The sequence below is a fragment of the Gymnoscopelus microlampas genome (genome assembly GCF_963454915.1).
Source record: "Gymnoscopelus microlampas genome assembly, chromosome: 4".
Lineage (NCBI taxonomy): Eukaryota > Metazoa > Chordata > Actinopteri > Myctophiformes > Myctophidae > Gymnoscopelus > Gymnoscopelus microlampas.
In genome coordinates this window covers 32806230-32820257 of record NC_139941.1, presented here as the reverse complement: position 1 = coordinate 32820257, position 14028 = coordinate 32806230, and the positions used below count along the sequence as shown (strand labels likewise).

Here is a 14028-nt window from a genome sequence, read left to right as displayed (position 1 = left end):
TGTCTATTTACATATTTTTGATTTATGAATATAAGAAAATACTAATTTCAAATCTTAAAAACATATTGCCTTCAGTCTGATGAATGAATGTGTTGTTACACAGTATACACTCATATCTCTCTTGGTTGTTTTGTTTTGTTTTGCTTTGCTTGTTGTGCCTGTTTTTAATCATTTGTATCTGTATTGTGGAGAGAGATAGGCCTATAAATAAAAAAATACCCATAGTTTGCAATGCTTTCCAATTTCCTGCCCTTTTCATGTTTTTTCAAGTTTTTATCAGCCGTTTATTTATCTCCATGCACTTCACAAACTTTCAACAGCTTATGTTTCTTATGATTCTCACATTTATTTTATAGTCATCGCAGTTTTTGTGTGATTTTACTTCTTTGATTTATTAATGTGCAAACTGCAAACTAAACGGCCTATAAAACGTGAACAAACCAAAGCAACCATGCAGCCAACAGCACTAATTTAGAAAATCTACCTTTCATAAATAATCCAGACCCCCACCCACTGTGTGCACTATAACAGCATCTTTTCTCCTCTCTCCTCCTCTCCTCTCAGAGGCAGGGCTTGGTATCCAGACTCTGCCCATGGGGGGAGGGGTCTATGATGTAGGCTAGTTGGGATCAGTGTTGCCAAGTCTGCTTATTATAAGCGACTTTGGGCTTGTTTTTCTGTAAAGTTGCTTGTAGTAGTTTTTTTGGCTTGTTTTTTTAAGTGCACTTAGTGCAGTTGCTTATTTGGGCTTGTTTCCCAACGTTGGGTAAAACCACTGGTTCTCAAACATTTTCAAAACAAGGACCCCAAATGAATGTCTTATTTGCCACGGACCCCCTATCTGAAAATATTTTGCAGATCTACAAGCTCACAACGCATGACATGATCTCACATTGTGAGTCTCGCCAGGCGTTGTGAGCTTGTAGATCGCTATTTTCAAAATATCCGATGCATAGGCCTATAGGTTTAAAGTGCTCATGTGGTCTATAGTCGCTTATTTTGGGCTCCATCAATCTGGGAAGCCATCGGCAAAAAAATCAGTTGTGGAGCTCGGACTATGTTCTTGAGAGATTAGGGCTTCATAGACCTGGTTGCTTATTTCTCTCAATCTGGCAACACTGGTCGGGACACCAGATCGCTTCCCCGCTCCGCACAGCTGTGCCTTGCCGTGATTTCCCCTCCGCTACAGAAGGGTGTCTGCGGGGTATAGTATTGCTGCGTAAAGATGATGGAGCTCCAAACATTGGTGTCCGCTTTCGTTCTCCTAGCTGTGGTGTCTCCGCAGAACGTGGCGTGTTCGAAAGGCCGAACGGGACCCAAAGTGACCGAGAAGGTTGGTTGTCTATCGGATCATCTTGACGGCTGTGCTGATTTGTACGTACAGCTCTCTGGAGCGTAGATAGCACTGAAACATGACTGTCATATATTATGTGACAGTCATGGATGAACTTCAACCTGGTGTTTGCACTTTCTCCCTTTTTGGCCCGTACATCTACGTAAAAGTTCATATTTCAAATATAAAGTGCTTAACCCATGGCCATGGATGTTACAATTATGTTCGGGCCCTCAGAAGTACCCGTATCTTCCGTATTGTTCAATAAAAAGCATTTTTATCCGATTGGTGGCCATTTTATCCGTATTTTCTCCATATGCTTTCAACTACGCGACCCTATCGGTTGGGAGGTATATTGCACTCTGATACATTATAACTCTATGAGAAAATGGCCACCGATTGGATTAAATGCTTTTTATTGAACAATACGGAAGATACAGGTACTTCTGAGGGCCCGAACATAATTGTACCATGCGTGGTCATGGGGTAAGAACTTTATATTTAAAATCTGAACCTTTATGTAGATGTACGGACCAAAAGGGGAGACAGCGCAAACATCAGGTTGAAGTTCATCCATGACGGTCGTGACAGACAACCGTTGTGTGATCCATGGCTAGAGCGTAGATTGACTCACACACGTCTCTGGGGCACATGCAGGAATCTTCCAGAACATCTGGGGAGAAAAACCCACATTGGCCGCGGCGCATTTAGCCTATATTTAAGCAGGGAGGCAGGGATGGAGCTTATTATTAGCGCAATGCGTTTTCTGCAGCCCAAATATAAACAGTAGCTACAAACTCAGTGGGTCAGACGTGTATCAGCGGGTGAAAGAAATGTAATATTATTACAATGGAAATTATATCAGGTCACCACAGATAGGTCTAGTCTTCATAGAATTTTGGGATTAGCCAAGCCATGCAGCAATTCAATTATGTATTGTGTGTGTGTGTGTGTGAGTGAGTGTGTGTGCTGACGTTTTTACAGTTCTTAATTATTCTATAATGACATAAAGGAATGTGTTTCTCTCTGTGTGTTTGCAGACACGTGTACAGGCTGGCTGACACCCACATATTATAGAAGCCTATTCAAGAGCCATAAGATTGCAAAAGTGCAAGGGTAGCAAGTTGTAAACTAATTAAACATCATCTATTATTATTATATTCCTGGGTTTAACTCCACAGGCCAGGCAGTCAGACAGACAAATAATGTCAATGAAGAAATACCACAATAAAGTGTTTAAAAATAAAAGCCTTGCTTTGTTTGGTGCACAGAGCAGAGCTTCTTTAGCCTGGCTCCAGTCCCTGAATCGCTAGCCTGGCATGTGAAACGAAATGAAAATTCAGGCTGAGTGTCAGGCTAGAGCTTCTTGTGTGCCAGAGTTCAAATCTGTCTTGTCTTGCATGTCTCTCTTCTCTTAATTCTAAGCCCTTGCTTTCCTGTCTCTCTACACTGAATAAAGCATACAATTAAAAGCCATTTGTTCATTATATGTGGGCTATACACGTTTTTTGTGCAGATGGCACTCTTATAGCTAAATGGCCTTGTGGTTAGAGTGTCCGCCCTGAGATTGGGAGGTATAGGGTTCAATCCCCTGGCTGGGTCATACCAAAGACTATTAAAATGGGACACTCCCTGCTTGGTTCCCAAAGGCTATTACATAGCACTGTGTTTCTGTTTCAAATATTTTTATTGTGAAGCACCGGGTAGGATTATACATTTTCTGTTCACATACATGGATTGCTTCTTTTTTCCCTATAGGCCTAGCACTGTGTTTCTGTGCGTGTGTTTTTATTTAATTACAACTGTGTGTACTTTATATTTATAGGTGTTCTTCGACATTACCGTAGCAGGTCATGAGGTTGGAAGAATAGTCATCGGCCTGTTTGGAGAAGTGGTCCCTCGCACTGTCAACAACTTTGTTGCCCTAGCAACTGGAGAGGTATTGCAAAATATGTCACACATAATCACAAACACTCACCATCGCATGCACGCATGCACGCACGCACGCGCCTACTAATACATGCAAAGTAGCACAGATTTAAATACACTTGCAAATACATGTATACACACAAATATTTAGCATTTATGGATGTGCGCAAGCACATACTGTACAGTGTACATTTAGTGTGAATTTACCTACTACAGTATGTCTCCACAGAAAGGCTATGGCTATAAAGGCAGTAAGTTCCACAGGGTGATCAAAGACTTCATGATCCAAGGAGGAGATTTCACAGCTGGGGACGGAACTGGAGGTAGGAGACAACCTTAATTAATATATTAATTTAAAGGTCATGGCTCATGAATTGGTACCCTTTTTTTAATATACTTTTATGGAGATCATTTTATATTTGATCTTGGACATGTTGCCCAGCCCTATTTTATGATCAGTTGATTGGTGAACTGCTAAATTCCTGATCTGCTAAATGCCTAAATTGTGATTTAGGAATGGACTTTGCATTACAGTGGATAACAGTTGAAACATAACTCACACATGCACCTCCTGTAATGCAGAAGGCATTAACAACAACCCTCCCCCTCCACATTTCTGTTGTTTACTGCCCTCTACCCTCCTACCCTCATTCTACTCAACCAGGTCGCAGTATCTATGGGACCACGTTTGCTGACGAAAACTTTAAGTTGAAACACCTGGGGGCAGGATGGGTGAGCACGCAAACGCACACTACTGCTGATGCCACTCTCTATTTTACGTCTCTTCTCTACTATTAGGCTAACACCTACAATAGGTGTAATATAGTTGCTTAACTGACTGAGGTCTGATGTATAATGCTGGTGAGCATGGCTAAAGCTTAATTCTTACTCCATCGCATGATGGTGTCGCTTGCTGATAACAGATAGTCAAGCAAACCAACGTGTCACACCAGTAGGCTTTGTTAGCTTGAGAATCTGTTATTGTAAGCACGCAACACCATCATACTACAGAGTATAAATGAGGCTTAACACTGGCCATCAACACTAGCAGACAAGCAAACATACATAACAGACTCATGTATTATATGCTAGTAATTAAGTGACTGTAGTGTGGTTGTGTATGCTAGGTCAGCATGGCTAATGCTGGGCCAGATACCAATGGTTCTCAGTTCTTCATCACTGCAACCAAGGCTCCCTGGCTGGATGGAAAACATGTGGTGTTTGGCAAGATTCTGGATGGCATGGTGGGTGCACACACACACACACACACACACAGTCACAAACTGGCACTGTTTATACACACATGCACAGGCAACCATACACGTATCTCACGTACAGGGGTCATCGCAATGCTGTTGGACATTTTTGTAAAAATTAAATTTTTGCCAAATGGAGTGTTTAAATGGAACCCTAGGGTCATTTGTACACCATTGGTACACTCTCAGAGTTAATGGGGTCTTTGCAAATAAAACATTTGAGAACCACTAGTAATAGTCGACTCCTAATGTGCCATACCATAGTGTCGTAGTAAATCATATTCTGAAGAAAACCTGGAGACTTGTCATTCAGTAATTGGATATGATGATCAAATAAGAACATTATAATGATGTGTACAAAATGAAATAAAAAATTCTTTAAATTTTCTTTAAGTCTTTACCACGGACACATTTATCCGTGTATGGACATATTGATGACCCCTGCTCACGTACATACAGACTCAGTGAAAGATACATACAGTACAGACACCAACCTGCACAAACACATTCAGATCATTTATGCATCCATCTAGCCATCTACTCTACTCTACTCTACAAAACCCACATGTGTAGCTACATACACATGCACATTAAGTCATGAACACGGGCACTCGGGTGGTTCAGTGATAAAGCAGATGCCCGCCACCGCGGAGGCTGGTGGTTCGAATCCACCACGGTGCATCAAGCTGTGTCGAGCGTCTATACCAGTGTTTATCAACCCTGGTAGAAGGTACACTTTTGTACCGCGGGTACTGCTCAGGTGTACCGCGAAGTTTGAAGAAAGTGTGAACCGCCCCTCGAGAACAAAGGCGATCGTCCGTCAATCGATACGGCCATCATCCGTTTCACACATGCCACGGCCGAGTCCATTCAGTGTAGCGACCATCACCCATAGGAATGCAAATATGTTGTCCTACCTGGTACTGTATAAAAAGGGCACAGGGTAGGCCAACATGCTTTGGCACTCAGTAGTATTACTAAGTGGGTCGGAACGGGTCGATACGCGGACCTGAACGTTGTACCTGCTAAGAGGGACTGTCCTGTCCCAAAAGCCCATGTTATAACAATAACATGCCATGATGAATGTCCAACAATAAAACAATACATAAGTGTTAGTTTTCTTATAAAGTGCTTCTAAAACACTCCAGTGTGTTTGTGTCAAATCCGTGTAGTTGTTTGTAGTGTTTAATTACTCCTCCACGGAGAGAAAAACTCAGTGAAAAGAAAAACTCCGGGCGGAAAACTCGCCCCCAAAACACGCTCGCCCCCATTTATTTTCGCGGACCAGCGGTTCTTGTATTCCTGTATTTGTTTTACTGAGGATAAGGTTAGGAATAAGGTTAGGTTTAGGCATAGTTTAATGAGGTTACGTTTAGGAATACCAGGTGAATATCACCGGATTTCCTATATATATATATATATATATATATATATATATACACACCGTATATCTAGGTGTGCCCTGGGATCTTTTGGCTAAGCCAGGTGTGCCTTGGCACAAAAAAGGTTGATAAACACTGGTCTATACGAATGCAATTGGCCCGTGTTCGGGGAAGGGAAGCCGGACAGGGAGGATGATATTTGTCACTGCACGTATTCCTACAGACACCTGTCAGCGGGGAGTGTTGGGCGGGAGGAGTAGGACGAAGGCTCTACGTCCTCCCAGTGGGGGCTCCTCACTGGCAGGTCAGCAGGAAGGTTTCAAGAGTACGGACAACACACAGAAATATGTGTGGGGAGGAATCAATTGGTTTAACGACCACATTTAGGAGAAAAAGGGGTAAAAGGCAAAAAAGCAACAACAAAAAAAGACTCAAGAACACACATATAAGCATACATTAATTGTATCCATCCATAAAAATCTAATCACATTTTTCCTAGGCCTTTCACAGTTAACTCCTCAGTGTTCTTTTATCCATTTGTAACTACCTTATTGGTCCATGTAGTTATATATGACTAGTATGCCTGTAATTATGTGATACACCCATTTCCTGTTTCCCAGGCGGTGGTCCACACCATCGAGCTTCAGGACACCAATGACAGAAACCTTCCTTACACTGAGTGTGTGATTGTCAACAGTGGAAGGATTCCTGTAAAGGAGCCCTTCGTTGTGGAGGTAGAGGGATGGTAGACAGCCTTTTACATCTTTATATCATAGTTATTCATCTCAGCACTATCTGAACTGAGGCAAACACAATTTGGAATTCTGATTGTTTGTTTGTCCTATTTGAGAGACCAGTTGGGGTGAGGTTTGCTGTATTTTGACTGTTCAGGAAAAGTCATGAAGGTGTTGGTCACAAAAACATATACTAAGTTCATTTTTATATCCTTACATTATTACATTTTTGAAGTATTGTCCTTGCATGCAAAACCCCAGACATCTGGCACCAGTAGTTTAAACCAACCAGATTTCGAAATTGTTTTTTGTCTAGGGTCTAACTAATTTGGAAAATGGAACACAGAGTCAGTGCACTGCAGAAAGCTTTGAATGAATATCTACATTTTCAAATGAGTCACGTCAATGCTTAAAATATAAAATATAAACTGTTTTCTTTGGCCCTTGTGTCATGAAACTCTCCAAACTTCTCTCCAAATCTGGGACAATGTTAGCTAACAATTACAAGTTGAATACAAGTTTATATAAGCTTGACAGAATCTATTCAGGACACTGACACTGGCTGTATTATGTTATATACATGATCATTCAGAAGTCCCACTTGAAATGTGCAAAATATGCCTTGACGCATGGGAAGGACATAGTTATAAAACTCAAGGCTGCAGTTGGTATTTTTCAGTCCAAGCTAGTGTGTTTTATATTACATATCTGGCAGTTATCCAGAGTGAATGGTGTCTATAAGGAAAATAAGTGAATAACTCCCAAACAGTAGTACAAGGAAAGTACCTGAAATCCATTTCCATGGCTGATGCCAGTGATCAAGTATATACCGTATGCTATCAACGATGTTACTTCTGAATGATGTCTACTATGTGCAGAGTTTATTTAATACAGATTGTTTATTAATTTATTAAGAGAGCATATCAGCCACACACATATTGCTAGCTCACTAACAAGGGTCCATCCATGCCAAGAGTGTGATTTATAGACTACTAGAAGAAACAAAAAGAAACTAGAAACAGTGTTTCAGTGTGTCTGTAAGGATACGATATGACAGGGTTTCTTTTTTTCTCAAGTTAACTGGTCTGTGGAACACACATTAATAACAAAAAGTAGTTTTGAATTTGCCTGTTCTCCTGTAGCAATAATATGTGAGAAGGCCTTATCTACTGTGATTAAGTACAACAGGATCATCAAAGTACCCATAACCACCTTAAAGAAAATTGTCACGTGTGTTATATATATAATAATAGTTAATAATACATGTACTGACAGAAAAGTGTTATTGAAATAGGTAGGCTCATACATTAACCAAGAGAAAGCTATAAATTATGGCTAACATACTCCCTGGTTTATAAATTACCATAGCAACAGCTAACAATGCTTAGTGGGAGTTAACAGCATGGTTGTAATACAACTTTGACCAAAAAGATTGCTTGTATGAAGCTACCTATCGCTATCGTATACAATTACATCCGTTTAAACTTAAAGTTCAAAGTCGTATAAACGTTGAACATACTTTTAAGCAATGGCCTCTATTTGCTAGTATAATTGTTGCAACATTTAAGGACTAGTGTTGTCCAGAGTATAGGTCATATTTTTAAGAATATCATATCACTTACTGTAAATGATTTCATTATGCAATCTCTATTTTAATGTGCAATATGTCTATCAAGTTACATTTGTCAGTTTTAGGTGAAAAGTTCACTATAAAACTTGATGCTCATAAAATGACAAAATAACAGTTTTCTAATGACAGGTTGACTTCTTTATTTCCAGTATGGTAAGTTTAGTGGATAGCTACTACCAGCTACCTTCATTGCATATTGTAAACACTAACACTAAACATACTCATATACCATCACACACAGTAGCAGTAAGCTGGTCAAATAGTTAAGTGCCAAATTATGTGTATTTTGTATGAAAACGTATGCTGTAGACCTAAACATGACAGGTATATGAGTATAACCTGTTTATCGTAATGTAGCAAATCAAACTCTAATTGCCAAATGACATACCTACTACTGCCAATTCACTTCTATGCATTCACTTCTGTTCATCCAGGTAGCACTGTCATGATTATGCAGCCAAAAGCCACATATACTGTGATTCAAGTTTACAAACTGTTATGCATGTGTCATTGTTACTATATAAGTTATGTTTAAAATGCAATGGTCTTCTTACAGCATTGATCATGAACCTGTATGCATTTCATGTCGTTTTTTTTTAAATTATTTGTCTTGATGTGTTATGTACTGTTCATTTGCAAAAACAAACCTAACAAAATGAAAAGAGCTCAACATTCAGACAATGAAAGAAATGTATTGTTTGTCCTAGACTAGTGTGTAAATGAGCAGCTGTCAAATCTAATGTCATGTGAGTCAGTCTTTGTTCAAAATATTCTAGGTATATAGAAAGTCATTTTCCTGTGGGTTATTACAATCTTAAAAGTGATATTGTAACAACTTTACATTTCTTTGCTGTTCAACTGTTACATTGGGGGGGGGGGGGGGCAATATTTTGCAGTGGTTCTTAACTCTGGTCCGTACAACTGTTAGTTTACTACCCTACCAGATTAATTGCATTCCCCATGCCAAAATGGTCCCTGATTCCACTGCTAGAATGAAAACTACCAGTCTTCATGATTGGAGATGACCACTACTCTATTAGCGCCACAGTTAACACCACCATCATTCTAACAGCATTTTTCATTCAAACTAATGTGAACTGCTGCCTGGACAATGCAGTACCCAGATAACAACCTAAAGCCCTAGGTGTGCGTCTGTTGTGTCGCACACCTAAAATAGTCTATATACAAGCTCACAGCGCGTCGCAGCATGACGTGTTGTGAGCTTGTAGATCTGCTATTTTAGGTCTGCAACGGTGCGCAACCAAGTATAAATCAGGCATTAGCCTCTGGGCTGGCCATTGATTTACCATGAAGAATGCTGATGGTGTGAACAAGCTGTTGCTGTTGTTGTTTTTGTATGATGATTAATTGCCAATTTTAGAGCTTTTTTGTCTAAAGTGATGGTGTAGAAAAGAGACTGATTGAAATCACAAAATGTTAATCTGCCATTGTGTTCATGTTCAGTTAAAAGTTTACTTGGCTAATAAACATATCACAACAAACGTTTTCTTTCTTTACAATAATAACAGTATAGAAGAAGTGCCAAGCAAGTGTATTTTCTACAATAAATGCTATTGCAAAAGACTCGAGGAGTGATTTGTTTTAATTAGTTGGTGATCTTCCTCTCACTGTCTTTGTTAATCTATTTTTTTTTTAAAGAAGAAGCAGAGCTTATGTTTTTCTTATGTCCCACTCAGTACATCAGGGAATTTTCCTATCTTACTAATGTCCTTTGAAGTGAATTAAATGATGCAGCTATCCCAATTTGGACCTAAAAGATGTACCTACAGTACGATGTGATGTTTTGAGTAAAGATACATTTTAATCTCTGATATTCAATATAAAAAGACACGATGACATACAGTACTACAAGGGTTTTAAAACATCACAGGAGGATGCAAATAGGTGTTTACCCCCGGTGGGGCTCTAAGGATGGTGATGTCGGTGGGTGGTCCTTCTTTTTTCTATCTGAAATAATATCTGTATTGATCGGTGTGTGTCCTATAACTCCCATATAAAACATAAAACCTTTTTCATCTACGCAACATTGTATAATCTGACAAATCCTGTCTTAAAAAGATGCAGAAAAACTAGTCCATGCATTTGCTACCTCCAAGTCATTCTGGGAACCCATTCTGTAGAAAATGGGGATTTATTTTTTCCTTTGTTTTTGCCTCCTTTTTTGTGTAGAGACAGGAACTTGGTTTGGCTCTCCTTTCTTAGTTCACTTCCTCCCAGGTGCTTCTGTGTTTATTCATTAATAACAACAATACTACATGTTTAGGGCAGTGGTGCTGACAGATTCTGCTGTTAGCAGAATCTGTCTTGAGAGCTTACCTCAAGGTTGGATTATGGCAATTGCTTAATATCAGGCTGCCACAAGTCTGAGATCAGTTGATCAAGAATGCTGCTGTGCATGTACTGACAAGAACTACAGTAGGAAAAGAGATCATATCTCTCCCTTGTTGGATTCTTCACACTGGCTCCCTGCAAAATCCACATCAGAATGTGGATTTTGTGTGGGCTATAAAGCAATATAGTGAGGCATCATCATCACGTCTCCAAAGGGCTCATTGTACCTTATTACCCCACAAGAACACTGTGCTCCCAGAAGAGCGCAGGCTCACTTGGTGTTCCTAGAATCTCCTAAAGTAGAATGGAAGGCAGAACTTTCAGCTATCAGGCCATCCCATGGTTGATTTATTGGGATATTGCTAGGTTCATCTTTATAATAGGTAACCAATGAAGGGAGGCAAAAAATGGTGTAAAGTGCTCTGCTCTTTTGGTTTTATTTAACAGTCTGGCTGTTGTGTTCTGAACTAATTGGAGAGGAGATACGTTTTTATGGATTTGCAGTAATCTAGACGTGAGGAGATAAACATGTGGATTACTTTCTCTAGATCAGCAGGAGTTACAAATTACTTTTAGAGATATTTCTTAGCTGGTAAAAACTAGACCACCGTATTTACTTTAAAACTAAAACTGTTGTCAAAAATCACTCCTAAAGTTCTGGCTGTAGGCTTTACATTGGCATCTAAATCGCAAGGATTGAATCACTGCAGTGCAACATCTTAAAGCGTACATGTATCTCTTTACCGCTATCTGTATCTCTCCTGTGTTTCTACATTCAATGTGTGGGATTCATTCAGGCCATATTTTCATCTTCCTACGACTGGGCCCACTTTTGTGCCTCCCTGCCAGAGGGTGAGAACTCCTGGCGTTTAGTGTTGTGATTATGCGCAGTAAAAGGTGAGTTCTCCAGTGGAGGGCTGCACTGTTGACAGCTGATCTCTAAGCTCTGACACAAAACTGCTGCTAATGAGAAGTACACACAGTCATTTGTTTTCCCCTGATATACTACTACTGCAGCGCACGCACGCACGCACGCACGCACGCACGCACGCACGCACGCACACACACACACACACACACACACACACACACACACACACACACACACACACACACACACACACACACACACACACACACACACACACACACACACACACACACACACACACACACACACACACACACAGCACAAAAACAGATACAGACACACATTTTTCAAAGCTACACACACCCACACCCACACCCACACACACACACACACACACACACACACGGGAGGAAAACATCTCGGAAGACAAAGGTCAGAGAGAGAGGAGAATTCTCCTGAGGATGACAGCTGGTTGACAGGAAACAGTGAAACAAATCAACATAGCACCTCTCCAAAAAGTCACCTTACACAAATGAACAAAGTAAGCCTTAGTTTTACAATTGAGGTTCACATATTCAATTAAGACAGGATCTACTAACGGCATGGCTTCCATGTGGATCTTGGTGGATCTTGCTGGCCCGTCAAGCACGTATAACCCCAAAAGGTTTCAACGCAATCCGATCCTCATTCACTGCGTCAAAAAAACAAGCATACAGGTATACTTCTTTGGCCTACTGGCAGCGTGCACAAGAAATTTGGTGCTGATCAGTCTAGCAGTTTGCGAACTTCCAAGGTGAGACGTCTACACCAATCTGTAGACGTCTCACCTCTTATGACTGATTTATTCTCACTTGGTTGCACGGCATGTTGTGCACCAAAAACAGACAATAAATGGTAAATGGTGCATTTATATAGCGCTTTTATTCAAAGCGCTTTACATAGATTGTGCATTACATTCACCCATTCACACAAACCATGCAAGGCACCAACCTGCTCATCGGGAGCAATTAGGGGTTCAGCGTCTTGTTCAAGGACACTTCAACACTAACTCTGGGGGAGCCCGGGATCGAACTGGGAACCTTGCAGTTCCCATCCGGCCGCTCTACCGGCCACTCTCCTGATCCACTGCCGACAATCTATCAGAGCTTGTCGATCTGCTATTTGCGGTGCACGACAACGGTGCACAACTAAGTATAAATCACGCTTTACAGAGCCACTCTCTGTAAAGGTAACAGGAAAGGTGGGCACCAAAACATTATGGGCACTAGGGAAAACTAGGCACCTTGGAAGAGTGGGCACTAGGGAACTGTGGGAATCCAGAAGAGTGGGCACTTTGGGGGGAGAAGAGTGGGCACCAGGAAGAGTGGGCACCTGAAGTTTTAGGATTCGAGCTGTCCACAGAAAGTGTTTTGCACGTGATAAAGACGGTATTTTTTTAATGCATTTTTTTCTTTTTTTTCTACTTTGGTAGTTTCTGGAGTGCTGTCACGACCTGGAGTTCACCGTTGTTTCAGCACACGCCTGCACATCAAACACTGAGTTGTTTCACATGCACTGGTGCGTGCCTGTGAGACTGCATTCCCTTGTGACTGTCACACACTCAGTAGTCCGCTGTAGTAGTAACATAGCAGGCTGCTTTGTTGTTGTTGGTAAGTGATATTTAACCCACTGTTCTTTGAAACATAACAATGAGGTCAAAAGTACAATACAAGTTATTTTCCAAAATAGCCTAGTACTGAGGTCAAAAGTACAATAAAACAGAGTTTCAAAGGTGCAATATGAGAGTTTATTTGCCAAAATAGGAGTACTGCAAAAAAAAAAACTTGAGAAAATAGTCAAATACCTCAACATTTTAAGGATTCCCCAAAATTGGTCAAATGTTCAATGTTAGGATAGGGAAAACATAGCTAAGCAGTACACTATAAAATTCCTAGTGCCCAGTTTTCCCGGTGCCCAATCTTCCTGGTGCCCACTCTTCTCTAGTGCCCACTCTTCTCCCCCCAAAGTGCACACTCTTCCGGGTGCCCACATTTCCCTAATGCCAACTCTTCCTAGTGCCCAGTTGTCCCGGTCTCAAAATGATGGTGCCCAGATTTCCCTAGTGCCCACCTTTCCTGTATTCAAAAGAATGACGAAAGGTGGCTACGGTAGGTTCACGACGCACATACAGTAGAGGTTCTTAGGATGGCAAGATCAGTAGGCTATACTGTAATCCTTTACATTACTTCTAAAAGTTAAAATACATTTTACAGACAGACTTTAAGATAATGTTGATCTATTTTACACTTCCTGGACCTCATTTAGAAATCATGCGCGACACTGAAACAGATTGCACATGAAACTGAAACCTGAAACCAAGTTTCGATCTGGGCCACAAAGAGCTAAAAGCATGGTCTCCTGACCCAGTGTATTTGCGGTCTCAGTCTGTATGAAGGATCTCAGGTGAGTCTATTTTCTCTGGTCATTTTTCACCCAGACCAGCAGACCACCTTAAAACCCCTCAGAGAGGAACTGCGGTCGGCCGCTCTGTTTGTTGGCCTT

At 40.8% G+C, this 14028-nt stretch overlaps 1 protein-coding gene across 1 annotated transcript; it reads left to right on the top strand.

The window, feature by feature from the left end:
• The first annotated feature begins 1179 nt into the window (after positions 1-1179).
• On the top strand, positions 1180-9769 carry ppic (peptidylprolyl isomerase C). Its single transcript, XM_084055805.1, has 6 exons — positions 1180-1333; positions 3159-3272; positions 3492-3585; positions 3927-3994; positions 4390-4506; positions 6521-9769. Exons 1-6 carry the CDS (start codon positions 1226-1228, stop codon positions 6647-6649), a joined length of 630 nt encoding a protein of 209 aa, XP_083911931.1. The 5' UTR covers positions 1180-1225; the 3' UTR covers positions 6650-9769.
• Positions 9770-14028: the final 4259 nt, after the last annotated feature.

Excerpts from the sequence above, each read along its gene's own strand:
- ppic (XM_084055805.1), top strand. The coding sequence starts at position 1,226 with ATGATGGAGCTCCAAACATTGGTGTCCGCTTTCGTTCTCCTAGCTGTG. Across the intron at positions 1,334-3,158 it reads GACCCAAAGTGACCGAGAAG|GTGTTCTTCGACATTACCGT; the intron begins GTTGGTTGTCTA and ends TTATATTTATAG. Across the intron at positions 3,273-3,491 it reads TTGCCCTAGCAACTGGAGAG|AAAGGCTATGGCTATAAAGG; the intron begins GTATTGCAAAAT and ends ATGTCTCCACAG.